We start from the raw sequence: 16,599 nt of genomic DNA, 5'->3' as shown, positions 1-16,599 counted from the left end.
GCTTAAACAGGAATTTGTCTCATGGTTTCAGAGGCTAGAAGGCTTGTTTCCTCCCAGGGTCAGTCGTGTTCTGGTGCTGGCTTGCTGCAATCCTTGGAGTTCCTTGGCTTGAATCCTTCTGCCTTAAATTACATGGTAATCTCTTCAGGGTTCCTGCTGATTTTTGTCTTCTAGCTCCTCCTTGTGGCTTTCTCTATGTCTGATTTTCTTGTGCTTACAAGGACTCTAGTGATTTGGATTATGACCCAACCTCATTCAGTTGGACCACACCTTAACTGAAAAGAACATCTTTTTTTTTTTTTTTGGTTTTTATAAAAGGTATTTATTTGGGGTAGGACCTTACAGATACCAGGTAAACATAAGTTACTTCCCTCACCAAAGTCTACTTTCATGTGTTGGAGCAAGATGGCAGCTGACAGCTGCGAGGGTTCAGATTTCCTGGGTTCCTCCCTTCCAGGGTATTGCTTCTCTCTGGGTTTAAGGTTCTTCTCTTCTTGGGTCTGGCTTCTCTGAAAAGAACATCTTCAAGAGATCCTATTTACAATGAATTCACACCCACAAGACTATAGATCAAGATTGAGAACATGCCTAAATTGGGCTACATAATTTAATATACCACACTATTTTAGCAGTCATCTTTACTGTTCCTTAGATAATTATGTATTGTCATATTGTTCTCTAATGTTCTTTGTGTTGCTGTTTTGTCCATTACTGAGGGTAGGGGATGACAGGGGTTTATTTTTTTCCTAAATTGATATATTTTTATTTTTAAATTATCTTTTTTTTAAAGTTAATAGATCACACACAAAACGTTACATTAAAAAACATAAGAGGTTCCCATATACTCCACTCCCCACCCCCCCACCCCAATGATAGAGGTTTCATACTTTGAACTTTTGGTAGCTCTTGCTACAGAACATTGTGCACCTGTAGTAACTGCCCCCCCCTCCCCACTCCCATTATACTGGAGAGCTATATGGATACACAAATATAAACACTTATCTCACTGTGTTAGTTTTTCTGAAATAGGTATTAGCAAATTTATTCCCTCCCTACCCCATTCTGTGGTTTACTCCGTACTTATTCTTTAGGTTTTAGCTAAGCCATCGTTGTAAATTCTAATTTTAGATGTGTTCCACTGAACTGAAATGGAAGATATCCAAGTCCACTGCTTAAGAGTTACATCCTCATCACTTTAGCAGTGCTTAGCCTGCAAAAAACAGCTAAAAGATATCTTCAGTAGTGAATACTGGCACTGCCACTCAGTTAACCTAATTTTTTAATCTATAATAATTGTATATTTAAAATATTTTAGAGCTTGCCAATTTTTCTTAGACCTTATAAGGTATAATACTGAACTCAAAAAAAATGTTGATCTGGAATGGAAAACAATTTTATCTTTACAAACAATTTAAGATTCAACCTCTATAGAGAACTAATGGTTCTCTTTGGCCTTAGTTTCAGGTAAGTCTCAGCTCAAGTTTTTCCATGTCTTTACTAGCGATCTGGGTATTTGCTTTACACAAAGCCTAGGATATCTACCTTCCAAGTAGAGTGTAGTTTTTGCTGAGGGGATGTTGAGTAGTGGAACCACTATACAATTAGTTCCAACTTATCTTTTAATCTGATAAAAAACAGCTTTTAGGAATACCTTTAATGGATCAACAAAAGAGAAAGGTACCATCTGGAGACCTCAAAATCTGAGTTTCTGATCTTCTGTAACCCATCAAGAAAAGCCCATTACCTCCCAAACTTTTTTATTTTTAATTTTTTTTGGTTTTTTTTTTTTCTCCCAAACTTTTTTAAAGGTCACTTTTCTTAAAATAATGTACTATTTTCCCTCAATCTAGCCCTCGATTTTTCTGTCATTATTTTTAAATGTGGTTTTACTAAAAGGAGCAAATATTTTGTTTTACACTCACTTTCCTAAGATTTACCGAGCCAATTCAAATAGGTTGAGCAATCCATGATTAGTTATTTTCCATCAGCTGTCAAGCAGGGTAGATGTTTATCACAGGGCACACAAATCTAGCTTTGCTGTAGCCTGTGGGGCTCCTCTTTAAGTAGCAGCCACCAGGCAAGATCCAAGGTTTTATGATAGTTATCATTTGGGTCAGGCAACTCCTTGGGAGACCACCAGTTTGGGAATAGAGCTCTGGGTCCCAATCCTGATCATGCTGCTCAGAGAACCTGAGCAAATATGTCAATCTCCATTTCATCATCCATAAACTGGGGAAGAGTAATACTCCAAGTAAAGGGCTGCCAGTGAAGAATAACTCTTAGAGAACAGTCACGGGTGGTGCTTACCTTCTTTAAATCAGAGTTCAACAGATCTGCCTTCAAATCCTCATTTCCTTACCTTAATTTGTCCAAGGTCTAGCAACATTTAGTTTAACTGGGCATGATAGTACCTCCCTGATATCTGTTGTGAGGATAAAATGGAGAGACAATATATATAAATCACTTCAGTCAGTGCCTGGAATATAGAAAGCAGTCATTAAAAGTGGCTATTCTTAGGATTTGATAGTCAAGTTGTTTTCTTTAAGAGGGAAAATCACTGGCTATAAATTCTTAACTGTGGCTGGGGTCCACCTCCAAAAGGTTTTATTTTTCTTTAATACACATTAACTACAGAAAACCAAAACTCAAACAAAAAAACAAAAATCCAGAAGTCAGAACTGGGAAGCAGATGTGGCTCAAGTGATAAGGCCTCTGCCTACCATATGGGAGGACCCAGGTTAGATCCCTGGGAACTCCTGGTGAAAAAGAAAGAGAAAGCATGCCTGTGTGGTGACCCAGTGCCTGCACATGAGCCAGTGCCTGTGCAAGTGAGCCACACAGCAAGATGATGACACAACAAGAGAGAGAGAAAGGGAAGAGTCAAAATGAAGGGTAGCAGAGACCAAGAAGTGAGGTGGCCCAATTGACAGGGAACCTCTCTGCACGTCAGAGGCCCGCAGGATCAAAACCTTCTGAACCCTAAAGGGAAAGGATGAGAAGACAAAAAAGCAAAATAGATACAGAAGATCACACAGCAAATGGACACAGCAAAAAACAACAGGGTGGTGGCAAGAGTGGGGAAAATTTAATAAATCTTTAAAAATAAAATAAAAGTAAAAACTCCTCTACCCCCCACCCCCAGTCACTAAGTCTGTTAACACTAGGTTGTGAAGTCATTTCAAAATATCACAGTTGGGGAAAAAAGATCACAGGGCATTGAAGCTGTGTCAAATGCTTTAAGGCAAAAGTCAGAAGAAAGGGTAATTGTAAAGATCTGGCAGCTCTCTCCAGCTCTTATTGCTGCTGCCCAATCGCGTTAGTTCCTTCAGGCCTTTCTAAGCATGCAAATATTTCACAATGCTGGGCTCATCCCTCATCCACCATCCACCGCTCTAAAGCCTTTTTTTTTTTCTTTTTTCAGTATAACTCCGTGCGCTGGAAAATTTTACCCCGAATAGGCGACACCTGCGCTCGCGGTCGAGCCCGGAGCCTCGTCCTCGGCGCCAGCACCGGGCGGCAGCAGCTCCGGAGGCCGCACTGAGCCGCACCCAGCAGCCCACCATGGCGTCGAGACGCTCTCCCCGCGTTGCCGTCGCCCCTTTTGGCGGGCTCGGGTGCCCATAGGCCCCGCCCCCGGCGTTGTCTATCCGCGGCCGCGGAGGCCGGCGCCGCACTCCCATTGGCGGAGCGGTCTCGCCTGGCCCCGCCCCTTCTCGGCCCAGACGCCAGCACGTTGAGTGGCGGGGGCTGGCCGACGAACTGCCCGAGCCGGGAGCTGTACCCGGGTGGGGGCGTCACGATTGGGGCGCCAGCTTGGGGCTCCCCAAGAGGCTGCTGGGTCGGAAGCGCGGCCCGTGGCCGCGGGGGGAAGGGGGTGGGTGGGCTGAGAGCAGCTCGGCGACGAGGCCGGCCTGCCGCCCCTTCCCCCCACCCGCGTCAGCCGTGTCGGCAGAAGCTTCCCGGCTCTTCAGGCCGGCGTGATGGCGACTCCTGCGGAAACGGAGACTTCGCCGCCGACGGACGCGAGCTGGGAAGGTGGCGGCGGCGGGGACGACGAGATGAAGCAGGCGCTTCCGGACCCGGAGTCCTCCCCACAAAATGGCGGCGGCGGCCTCAGCATCGCGGAGCCCGGCGGCGGCGCCGGGCCTGAGGAGACCGTGGCGGCCGAGGCCGCCCAGAGCCTTAGCCTCGAGCAGCCTCTGGACTCTTGTGAGGCGGGCGCGGCCGCTCTGCCCAAAGGCCCGGAAGAGCCCGAAAGGCCCGTTAGGAGGAGTTTTCAGATCCCCAGGAAGAGCAGAGAAAAGAAAGGTGGTGCCTCCCCTCCTCCCCAACCCCTCTTTCTCTCTCCCCTCCATCTTTTCATTAGAACCTCTGTTTCCTTTACCCACACCCATCCAAGACACGTAAACACGCATGCAGCGCCAGCCGCTTCTCCGCTCACTGCCAGGGCCACCCAGCTGCTGCGCTTGGTGCGAGAGGAAGGCGGTGGAACCACACTCCCCTGCTTGTCCTCTCCCGGTGGAAGTTGGAAGTCAGATCAGGTTTGAAGCTTGTCCGTAAGGCTGCAGCTCCCAGAGAGGAAAGATGGTGTTCCGCGCCGCTCTCTCCCAGTCCCCGAAGGCAGAGAGAAGCCGATGTGTCCTAAGGATGCTTCTGAGAAGTCTCACTGTGGAAATAGCCGGTGGCCGTGGATTCTGGGGGCTTTCTCCGAGGCCTTTGCGTTCTGAGGACCACGCCTGCTTCTCCCTGTGGAAATTCTTCAGCTCTATGTGTCTACTTGAAATTTGCTTGATGTCAGCATCTTCCCTCGTTTAGAAATCTCCATTAGTAGATGTGATCCATGCACACTGCTATTTTCCATTACACTTCATTTCCATGTAGATTTTCTTTTTTCGTGTTTTTGAAGCGGTAGATTAAATAGGTTTCTCTCTCTCTCTTTAAATCCAAACTGAGTCTGGCTTTTCTTATATTTGAGAAGAATGGGAAGGTAGGTTCTTGGTGCAGTCATTTCCCTATGGAAAAAATTAGTGAGAGGTTAGCTCATGCAGGTGACGGAGTTCGAGATCAAAAAAAAAAAAAAGAGTCCCCTAAAAACCCAGTCGCAGTTTTTGGACCAATATTGGGAACAGTTAAATTAAGTACGTTTTACCTTTTAAAAAAATCGTAATGCCGTATTGTGACTCATTTCTAATGGAGATCAAAATTAGATTATCGTATTCTATTACAGTATTATTTTTGACCACCCAGTGATATTGGAAATTCTGGATTTAGTTTAAAGCCTCGTGTTTGCCCTGCTGCATGGTTCCGTTTTCCATGATTTACTTTGGAAAAGAATAGTAACTTATTTGCAGAAAACTTTTTGTTAGTAGTTTAAATCTTAGTGAAGACTTGTCTTACAGAATCTTGAGTGAAGCTGGTGCTTCCTCTTTCCTAGTGCATAACCAGCTCCACTAAAATACAAATAAGTCAGTGTTAATTTAAATTATGTTCGATGACAAAGCCAAGGAAATCCATGGTGACAGTTAACCTTTGTCCACTGACATAAGGGATGTTTCTAGAAATACCTTTAAATGAGTTAATGGAATAGACTTCAGGGTTCAAGAAGATACTTAAAAGGTGAAAGTTGTCAGTTCTTGTGGCTTACTTATTTAAGATGTATGGTGATAGTCCATGAAAAAAGTTAGATGCCCATCCTAAATTATCAGTTGGACCAGGAAATTGGCCTAGAAACCCTCATAGTTTGGTTTGAAATGTGGGAAGGTGGTGCTGTGTGTGTGTGTTTAATTAGATAAACCAAATCCAGAGGTTGCTATAAAATAGACTTAAAGTGAACAAACTAGAAGTGGAAGTAATTGAGGGATTAGGAAATATAAAACCTATCCCCATCCTCACCCTGGAGTCTGATGCTCCTTGGGGAAAATTTTTGTTTTTCTCGCACAGAGACAAAATGTAGCTACCTTTCTCTGTCGGGGAGATTGTGAGTAAGGAAAATAAATGGACTTTTTCATATTTAGTGAAAATGCTTAATTTTTGACTTATCTAAACAAGTGAGCAGCACCTGCTCAAGTAGTGTAATAATGATATAAACAGAATTTTTGCAGCTGTTTCACCACCACGGACTTCATTTTGTCCAAGCTGAGAAAAAAATTAGTGCTTGGTGGTAGAATTTAATAGAAAAATTGAACTTTTCATTATTTAAAAAGTGCTTGTTCACGAAAAAGTACATGAACTGCTAGTGTCACACTTCATCCCAAAGTCATCTTGGAATGCTTGAAGAGGTGTCATTTAAATGTATGGGATTGGCTAGTTGTGTTCATCAGAATCTTTTACCAATGAAGATTAGATTATTTTCAATAGCTCTCTCTGCTTGAACTTTTCAATACCAAAGGTTTGGTTGCATTAATATTTAAACATGGCAGATCTTTGCTCGTGGCTGTGATTTTTCAGTGAAATTTAAGATTAGGACTTGGATATTTATTGTACCTTAAAGGTGAATACTATTCGAGTATAACTTGTTGAGTCAGAAAGAACTTTCCTTTGGTTTTGACAATAGCGTGAGATCCAAAATACTTTCTAATTAGTAGTAATATTGACAAACACATAGTGCTTAATAAGTTGTAGGCACTGATCTAAGCACTTTGCTAAATCTCACAATGATTCTATGAGGTAGGTACTATTCCCATTTTACAGATAAGGAAACTGAGTAACTTGCTGTAGGATACATAGCTAGTAAATGAAAAGAGTTGGAATTTGAGCCTGGGTATAGAGTACCTCTTAGCATAATACAGTTTCTAGCAAGCTTTTTATACTCTTAAAGATTTAAGATAGTTTTTGGTCTGACCTGTTTGTAAAAAGTTCGTTTTCCATGTTAAATTTAGAATTATTAATATGTTTTCATCCCTGGGAAATTTTGTGATTCAGAAATATGTTCACTATAAAATTAATACATTTAATCAATACTGATAGATTAAACAACCTAACTTCATTGACTAGAAGAGTATAAAATTTTATTCTTTTTGAAGTGTGTTGTTTTTATTGGCTGGGCAATTTTCTGTAATGTGAAGTAGCACTGTTAAATTTATCCAAATTGAGTTGCAGTTTGTCAGATATTTCACTATTGACTTCTTTTACTCTAAATCTAATAGTATAAACCATTAAAAGTAAATTAAAAATGGTAATTTATTTGATATAGTTTTTCCCTCCAAAGTTCTTGGGAAATGAAATAGTGATGATTCATTCTCGGGAAAATGTTTGGTTTATATTTTTGTAGATCTTAAGGGAGTCTCTCACAATTACAAGTTAATTGCTCTCATGCACCTGGGTCCATACTGGTCTTGTGTAGGAGAATAAGTGGCTAATTTTCCCATGCCCCAAATCCTTTCCCACAAAATTTGCAGTTGTCTCTTTGAAGCCTTTGGGGCAAAGACTCATTTTTAAGGACATTTTCGTGCTGTTTCAGAAGTTGTTTATATAAAGAGTAGAATCTGCATACCATAAATCTCCCCATGTAGAAGTAAACCTATGTAGGAAAACCTAGGTAGAATCCAGTCAACTATATAAAATACTTGCTAGATTCATATAAATTCTAAGTAATGGGGATAAAATTTTCTTTGACCTATCCTCAGTCCAGAAACAGTCAAACGTTAGTTTTGTATATGAACTTGTATCTCTTGATCTCTGCCAGCATTCCTAATTTTGTACTGTTTGGCCTTGTTGATTTAGAGATGAAACATCCATTTCTAAAACACTGTAAAACGTTTCTTTTAGACTGAAGAAAAGTGATTTTTGAAATATCTTAAGTAAATTATTGGAAGGAACATAATGGATAGCATTGTATTATAATCATTGATACCACTAGTCATCATCCTGTGAATTCAGAGGGAAGAATTGCAGACCACTTGTGATCCCCAGCTTACTCTTGGCAATTATTTATATTTCTTATTATCCATTTGTATGATTTGATAGTAGCGGTGCATCTTTCATTTTAAAAGTTTAGTTAGTTTATATCCTGTCTATGTGATACTATTTTTACATATAAATATTTACATAATTTTAATGAAAACACAAAGTTATCCATTAATACTAATAAATTGGTAAGACTGAGGGAAAATGTTCCTTTTAAGGAACAAAGCTACTGTTTGATGACCTAAAATTTAAATCTCTATCAGCTGCTTTATAACCTTACATTCTTGAGTATGTTGTATGCTACCAGTAATAAAAAATATTTAATGATAGTATGGATTGGGAGTTAGGAGACCTGAATTCTAGTTCTGACTTGGCAGTAGTCATGGTTTTCTCATCTAAATCATAAGTCTCCATATGCCCTTCTACATCTGGTTTCTTTGATCCCATAAAATATATTTAGAATCAGTTTTGTCATGCATTTAATAGAAATGCTATATATAAGCTTTTGCTACTGCTGTTACCTTTATAAATCAAAAAAGGGTGCTAATTAGGACTTTTGTCCCTGTTAACTGCGGGAAAATTAAAATGAGAGAAATATTTTAGAAATTTGATAGAAGCTAATATTCATCGCCTAAGTGTTCTACATTTTTGTTTCCTGCTCTATAAAATGAGGAAACAATTATTTTTCCAATCCTAGGAATGATTACACTAATTTGAACTTTGATAACACACATTTCTTTTACTGGTGGTTCAGAATATAAGGTTTGGAGCCAGACAACCTGAACTTGAATTGCAGCTGGACCATTGCATTGGTTAACTGTGTAGCATTAGGCCATGTCACCTGTTACCTGTCTCAGTTTCATTTATTAAAATGGACATATTGAGCTTCATAGGGTGTGGTATACATGATTAAATGATACTTAGGACTCTTAGACTGTCTGTAAAGAAATATAATCAGAATCCAGAGATTGGACAGTGACTCCCCTAAGGGAAATGGATGATTAATATATAAAATGTTCTTTTCCCACTCTGAACATCCACATGGTTGTTCTTACTGCCACAAATAATGACCCATAATTGAGATTATGATGTATATGTGTTTTCTTAAAAGAAGTAAGAAACTATGTTGAAAAGGGTATATCCCCTGTGTTAAAAGAACTCCTCCTAAGGAGGTAAAGTAGAACCTTAAAGGATTATACATTCTGAACATAAACTTGATAAATTTCTAAATTGTCATTATTAGCACATTGGTTTGGAATAGTTAACAGCTTTATTGTATAGAAATACAATTGGAGAAATATAGAAATCATCACTGTCACTTAACTATGAAGCCAAGGGAGGCATCTGAAATATCAAATACGTAGGATGCAGATATTTTTTATTGGTAGAACTAAAATCCTCACTTTTAAAAATACTTTAATTTGCATGAAATTTTTTCCCATTGACTGTCTACTTGAGTACATTTGAAATAACTATAGGATATTACTTTGGAATAAAACATTTTTTAAAAAATAATTTCAGTGTAAACTTTGATGCAAATTTATATGATTTGACTAGTTTTTCATTTATGATTAGATTGTTAGTAGACATAATTCCGGGGCTGTTTTTTCCAAGTGATTTCTTTCATGCAGACTTGTAAAATTTTGTGGAAATTTGAAGCCATGTGATACTTTTTTTTGTTGCTTTTTAAGATATCAAAAGTCACATTAGTTTAGAAACATAAAAATCAGTCATGCATAAAATCCAATCTTAACGTGAGGTTTGGTCCATTTGGGATGGGAAAGTCTATAAAATTTTGAGACTTCCTCAAATTTTGCTTGCCAAGTTTTTCCCAATTTAGTGTTGGGGACAGTTCTGCAAAGATAAAATGTTTTATCCTACCACATTATCTAAAACATACTTGAATTAAGTGTTCCTCTTATCCTGATTTTTTTGTTTTACATATTACTGAATTTAATTTGTAAAAAATTTCATAACTTAAAATATGAAATTAACAATCATTTTGATAGGTATAGTATATATTTGATATCCAGTATTAAGAGAAATCTCTTGACAAAAGTTTTTAGTCATTTTCTTCACTCAACTTATTCAGCCTTTCAGTCTATTTGGGACCAGTACTCGGTAGTTCTAGCAGCCGGAATGTAGTAAAGATATGAACAAGCACATACAGTTCCTGCTCTCATGGAGCTCATAATCAATAGATTATTGTGTATTCATCTAACCAAAAAATTGATTATACGCACTGATTAATGGTCTTGGTTCTATTTGAGTGCTTTATTTTTGTTCCTGCTTTTACTCTTAGTCAATCAATGTCTTTACTGCATTGTTAAAATTATGTTGACTTTATTCCTTTTTTTTTTTCAGTGTGGAAACCCAAAGCTGTGGTAATCATTTCTTTTAGATACATTTTGTCACTGAACACTAAATTTTCCAGACGCTTTGTTTGGTGAATGAATGGATGAATGGATGTCATTTGACCACTATATATATGATAGAGTCAATAACTTTATATAGAAAATACAGTAAAAACAGCTTATCAGTTAACTGCACTCCTAGTACTTTTAAGATTTTTACAAGTAGAACACTGTATGTTAGCAGTATGACCTGAAAGGGTTTTTTTTGACATTTTTTGGATCCTTATTAAGTACTGTTTTGAAAGAAATTAAGGTAACAGGATATAACCTAGATTCTGTGAATAGTTTTGACTATAGTGAGAAATAAGTGGTTCCTTTTTGGTTTGGGGAGAACTTACATATTTACACTTGGTCTTCACCAGCAGGCCAAGAAGCAATGAAAATTTATATATTTTGACTTGAACTTTGCAATTTGTTAGTAAAACAAATTGCACATATAAAGTAGGGATTTGAGGTTATTAGACTAGTAATCCCAATGAACAAACTGAATATTTGACTTAAGTATCTTAAAATTTAAGTGGATTTAGAATGGTTGGGAGTTGGGAAATGAAACTTAACTGTTTTTGGAGCTTTTCGCATTATCTAATCTATGGAATGTGGCTTATAGTGGTTATTAGGATAGCTGGAGTTCATTGTACAGGTGAGAGAACTGAGCTAATGTTTGGTTAAGTGATTTACCCAGGATCTCCCGCAAAGCTAGTAAATGCGAGATAAAGTATTTGCATCGAAATTTGAATCCAAAGTTCCATTAATATCTTTCCATCTTTACTAAGTGTTCATAATAAATATCCTCCTACTTTATATATTGATAATATAAGAAGCCATTATGATGCATTTTATTACTTCATTAGTTGTAGAAACCAAGTAGTATCATTTTATAGACTGTTTATAATGCTCTTTCATTTATGGTGTAAACATTTAGTTTGCTGAAATGTAAAGTCCCAGGTGTACTTCTTCAATATAACATAAAATAGGAATTGATACAAGTTGAAAATGTGCAGGGTTCTAAGCAATTTAGATTGCCTAATATAGCATCCCTTAGGTTTGTAGTATTGCAGCGTCCTTGTCTGTAGATCTTCATTGCTGAAGAAACTGGCCAGTGTAGACAGCTGGTTTTTAATTTTTCTTCAATAAATTATTAAGTATCATTCTTGAAAATCTAGCCTTGGTGCCTTCTTCACTTTATTTAAAAGTATAAGAAGCTACATTTAAGATAGAATACTCTTCAAATTAATAATGTTTTTTTATTTTAGCACTTTTCCAGCCATTAACTCCAGGCTCTCGAGAATTTGAGGACGTTTTAAACATTCTCCATTCATCTTACCTTGAACCAACCTCAGTAACAAATTTTAATTACAAACGGGCTTGCTTGATACATAATGAGCTTTTGGAAAAGGAGGTATGTTTTAAATTGTGTTTATTGTAAGGTTCTTCAGAGCTGAATAACATCCCAGAATTTGCTTTATTTTGCTTCTAAAAATATTAAAGTTTAGAAAAGCCAAATTATGGAAGGGAAAACAAGTTTTAAATGGCATCTTTTTCACTAAATATTGTTATAGCATCTTAGTTATCTGTTATGTAAAACTCTTATTAATGTGCAAATGTGTAAGAGTTTCTTTTCCTAAAAATGCATCTTAAGCATAGGGATAGCTTACTGTATAATAGTTTAATTGTGTACTCATAGCAAGACTTTTTTTAAGGAGGTACTGGGGATTGAACCTAGGCCCTCTTAGATGGAAAGCAGGGGCTCAATCACTAACCTACATCTGTTCCCCAATTCATAAGAAGGCTTTTTATCCTTTGATTTATTTTGAGGTCATGTTAATTTAATTGCATGGAATCTCTAAGAGTATGTCTAAATTGGAAAATAATTAATGAAATCAAACCTGTATTTTTTTTAGGATATGCTTAAATTTCCCCCCCAATGATTGCCTGTTGGCTAAATTACCTTAATATCATTAGTAGAAATTTAGTGAAGTGAGAACAAAAGGGAATAGTTGAGAATGTTAGACAGTGAATCCGTGTTTCACATAAAATTACAAATTCTTTCAATTTTGATTTAGGAAAAGCCAACTCGAGTAATTTTGAAGTAATACAAATATGATGTTTAGGAATATTTATTGTGTTAAATTGATCTGTGATAACATGAAATATTATTAATGTTGTGCTTTTACAAGTTAATTGACCCAGTGCTACCAGAATTTAACTCTGAAAGGATCCCTAAAGGGAAAGAATGTTACTGACTCCCAGAGAAAATTAAAACCTTGAAAGTTTGATGTGGTTTCATGGTATGATAGAGATTGGTGGTTGATTTTTTTTTTTAATGAAAATTTAGTCTAAAAATTCATTAATTATTGAAGATCAGTTAATGGCTGACTACTGCATATAAAGCTTTTAGCTATGGGTTCCATCTTAAAGTAAAAGCTGGCAGTTCAGGGTGACTTACAGTTCAGAAGCACTTAGACCAAGTTACTCTTTTTGGAGATACTTATGTATTGGCATTGAAAATAAAGAGAAGGAACATTTTTCCTTTTCTCTGTATTAAGTTTATAGTTTAAAGGTTGGTCTTACGACAGAGGTTTGTTAAAACTACCTACTTTCTGCAGTGTACCATGCTAAGTAAAGTGGGACATAAAATGATAACTAAAGCATGAATTTGTAAACTATGGGAGAATTGGAGTGTGGCAAACTTTTAATCGAAATTTAATTAAATTGATAATCAGTAGATACTTGTTTGGCTAGATTAGATGGGTAAAGAACTGGTTACAATGGGAAAAAATTGAAGGGAGAAATTACAGAGAGGAAAAAGACAGGTTTTTTTGTTTTTTTGTTTTTTTTTTTCCAGGGTTAGTTTCTGTTTATTTAGACTTTGCTGTTTCCAAAGTGAGTGCATTACTGTTTTCCACCTGTTCTTTTAAAATTGTTTTCAAATTTTTAATCTTGAACTATTAAAAGTTTATAAAATTTAAAAAAATATATACAGAAAGCTACAGAAAAGTATATGTAGAAACTCATGCATTGGCTACCATCCAGATTTAACAGATATTAATATTTTGCTATATTTCAGATTCTGCATACCAACTTTTGAAATAATAAAGTAACTTTGACTCACAATAAGATATATCTGTTTTTACCCTGACTTCAAAATATATATAGTTTACACAGAATTATTCAAATATATATATATACGTTAAAAAAATACAAAAATAATCACTGCAGTGCTGAAATAGTGAACAAGTAGAAAAACTTAAACTATTCCACAGGGGTGGTGAAATGAATTATAAATCATCTGTATTACACTGAGCAGCTGTTAACAATAGTTAATAGCACAATTATAATATTCTTTCATCATTTGTACAAATGTACTACACTAAAGGTGTTAATGGAGGAGGGGTATATGAGAACTGTATTTTTTGCATGATTTTTCTATAAACCTACAATTTCTCTTAATAAAAAAAGTTTAATAAAATTAGGAACAAAAAAGAAAAAGAAAAAAACTAAACAAACAAGCAGTGAGTAGATTGAAACATCCTGTCATGGAAAGGAGATCTTTAGATTAAAAAATATATATATATTAGGATATTTTATAAAATTGTCTCACGCATATGTGAGGATACCTTGGTCCAAATTCTGTAGGGCAGGTTGCAATCCAGGAACTCAAATAAAGGTCTGTTTCCCAGGAGAAGCTGAACTGTCTGAAATAGAAGTGAAAATTCCCTTTCTCTTCTGACTGCTGAAATCACCTCTCCTTTTTTAAAATTTTTAAAAATTTATTTATGGTACTGGCTTTATTTATTTACTTATTTTTAGGCAGTACTGGGTATTGAACCTGGGACCTCATATGTGTGAAGCATGTGCTCAACCACTGAACTGTCCCATTCCACTGGCTTTATTTTTTTAAGAACAATTTTATAATTATACTATTAACTACTGTCTATGGTTTACATTTTTGTGTTGTACAGTCATATGTTTTTTTTTTAAACAAATCAGTTTTATTGATAGATATATTAATAAAGCAGATAGTCCATCCAACGTGTACAATTAGTGGTATTTAGTATAGCCTCATAGTTGTGCATTCATCACTTGAATCATTATTAGAACATTTTCATTATTCCAATAATAATAACAAAAAACAGACAAACAAAACAACCTCATCACCTCTTAGTCTCGCTTTGCTTTCCCTGACATAAATAGCTGCTGTTCTGTTTCTGCCTCTAGTTTATTTGTATTTATAATTTGTATAGTTGGTGTCAAGCAATATGTTGTACCTTATGTCTTGTTTCCCTTGGTACATTTCCTTTTGACCCTTAATGGAAAGTTATTAATATATTACTATATACTACTGTCCATAGTTTGCTTTAGTTGTATTTTTGCCTGAAAATATAGTTCTTTGATACTTTGGTCAGTTTGAAAGTTCTTGGAGATAAGATTGCAGAAATTCTTAGCTTGAAAATGTAATCACACACTAAGAAATTGTTACAGATTTAATTTTGTTTAGTTTACAGAAAAACGAAGAGAACTGAAATTTGATGGTCGTTTAGATAAGGAACTTTCAGAATCCTATGCATTTCTGATGGTTGATCGACATCAGGTTAGTAAACCCTTTTTATTAAAAGAATTCGAGGGTATTTCCATTTTACATTATTAATTTTGAAATTATTCAATAAAACCCTTGATAATCATAAACTAACATTTTCTTGATGTATACATGGGGAAATAATTTAGTGGGGTAAGCTGTTTCATTGTTTTGTAATTTGTTTTTCAAATGTGCTTATTTTTTCTCTGGCCAAACCTATTTTCTCTAAAATGTGCTTGATAATTAGCAATTTTTCCTTTTATTTAAAAAGAGATTATCTTTTATATTGCTGATTATATGTGCTTGGAATCTTTTTTTTCCCCCTTTAATTAAGGATGTTTAGGTAGAATTATTCCCCTTTAAATATTTTACTGGTTCTAATTCTCTAAAAGGGGTGTTTAATTATGCGGTAGGCAGGTATTCAGACTATGTCATGGCCTGGCATGAACAAAAAATAAATTCCAACTATGATTATATTGGGGAGCAAAAGTCAGTTGCACATTGATATTCAGCATTAACTGGCGTATGTATAAAATTTTGTTTAGAAGCTTAGTTTCTATTTAAAACAAGTTTTCAAATTATCTTTTCACATTTTTAATGTTACTGTGATTGTAAAATGAAGTGTTTTGTTTATTTTAGGTTCAAAGCATATGTGAAAGAGGATTACAGGTGGGCCAATCCAAAATAACAATTCTTGGCAGTCCTTCTATGGGTAATTTTTTTTTTTCTTAAATATATTTGCCTACTATTAAGTTGCCATTTAAAAATATATTATCTGTTGTAAATTTTTCTGAGGTCTTTAGAATTAAATTCAGGCGTCTTTTGTCATGTCCCAGGTTAGGAAACTAGTTGCAGGTTCTAAAATATAAAGTCACTTTTATTTTTTACTTCTGATTTTGCTTACTTTGTATTGATCAAAGATTACTTTTTAAAAAATATTTAGTCTAGTCCTACTGCCTTTGAAGCATTAGTTTCATATTTTTTCTGGTTTTATTTTTCTTGGTTATATCTCAGTCATTTTTACTGTCCTTAAATTTCCTGAGAAAGGTGTCATACCTTTTACTCTTTTATTAGGTTAAATATTTGAATTTTTTTGTATTCATGTGCTACTTATTCAAATTTAAGTTCTTGAATTTTTTTTCCCTCTTTACTAGGTATCTATCTTTCTAGGTATGCTGATTTACTACAAGCTAATCCTTTGGAAGCTGGGGCAACGGGTGATGTTGTTATTTTTAAAATAATGAAGGTAACTTCAACTGTTATATTTCGTGTATCAAAGACAACATTTGATTTGGATTTTAATCCTAAATTGTTAGGAGTTTAAGGTAAAAATCTGTGCTTCCTGGTATTTAGTACATTATGATACATTTTTTATTCCTCTTTTTTTTTTTTAAATTAGAGCAGTTGTGAGTTTACAAATCAGTCATACATAACATAAAAGATTCCCATCCATTGCCCTACCACCAACACCTTGCATTGTTGTGGAACATTTGTTACAAATGATAAAAGAACATCGTCGAAAGTTTATTTCCATAGTCCATAACTTAACATTTGTTATATTTTTCCCATAAACCAACCCTGTTATTAACACCATGAATTAGTATTGTACGTTGGTTAGAGTTCATGAGAGTACATTCTCGTATTCGTACAGTCCATCATCTACCACAGGGTTCCCTGTGTTATATAGTCCCATGCCTTCAACAA

General features: G+C 35.9%; 1 protein-coding gene across 10 annotated transcripts in view; it reads left to right on the top strand.

Annotated features, from left to right (window-relative positions):
• The first annotated feature begins 3,692 nt into the window (after positions 1-3,692).
• The window catches only part of TASOR (transcription activation suppressor), a 57,799-nt gene continuing 44,892 nt past the window's right edge, over positions 3,693-16,599 (top strand). For 6 of the 10 annotated variants that reach the window (XM_058288700.2, XM_058288702.2, XM_004448241.5 and 3 more), the window contains exons 1-5: positions 3,700-4,308; positions 11,573-11,718; positions 14,818-14,910; positions 15,535-15,607; positions 16,050-16,141. In XM_058288700.2, the coding sequence (XP_058144683.1) occupies positions 3,981-4,308; positions 11,573-11,718; positions 14,818-14,910; positions 15,535-15,607; positions 16,050-16,141 (732 nt within the window). In that variant the 5' untranslated portion in view covers positions 3,700-3,980. Of the gene's footprint in view, positions 4,309-11,572; positions 11,719-14,817; positions 14,911-15,534; positions 15,608-16,049; positions 16,221-16,599 lie in introns of all 10 variants that reach the window. The other 4 variants (XM_071212102.1, XM_004448245.5, XM_004448243.4 and 1 more) reach the window with 3 other exon arrangements.

The sequence above is a fragment of the Dasypus novemcinctus genome, chromosome 26, assembly GCF_030445035.2.
Source record: "Dasypus novemcinctus isolate mDasNov1 chromosome 26, mDasNov1.1.hap2, whole genome shotgun sequence".
Classification (NCBI taxonomy): Eukaryota; Metazoa; Chordata; class Mammalia; order Cingulata; family Dasypodidae; genus Dasypus; species Dasypus novemcinctus.
The sequence above is the reverse complement of the archived record's forward strand: the minus strand, read 5'-3'. Positions and strand labels throughout refer to the sequence as shown.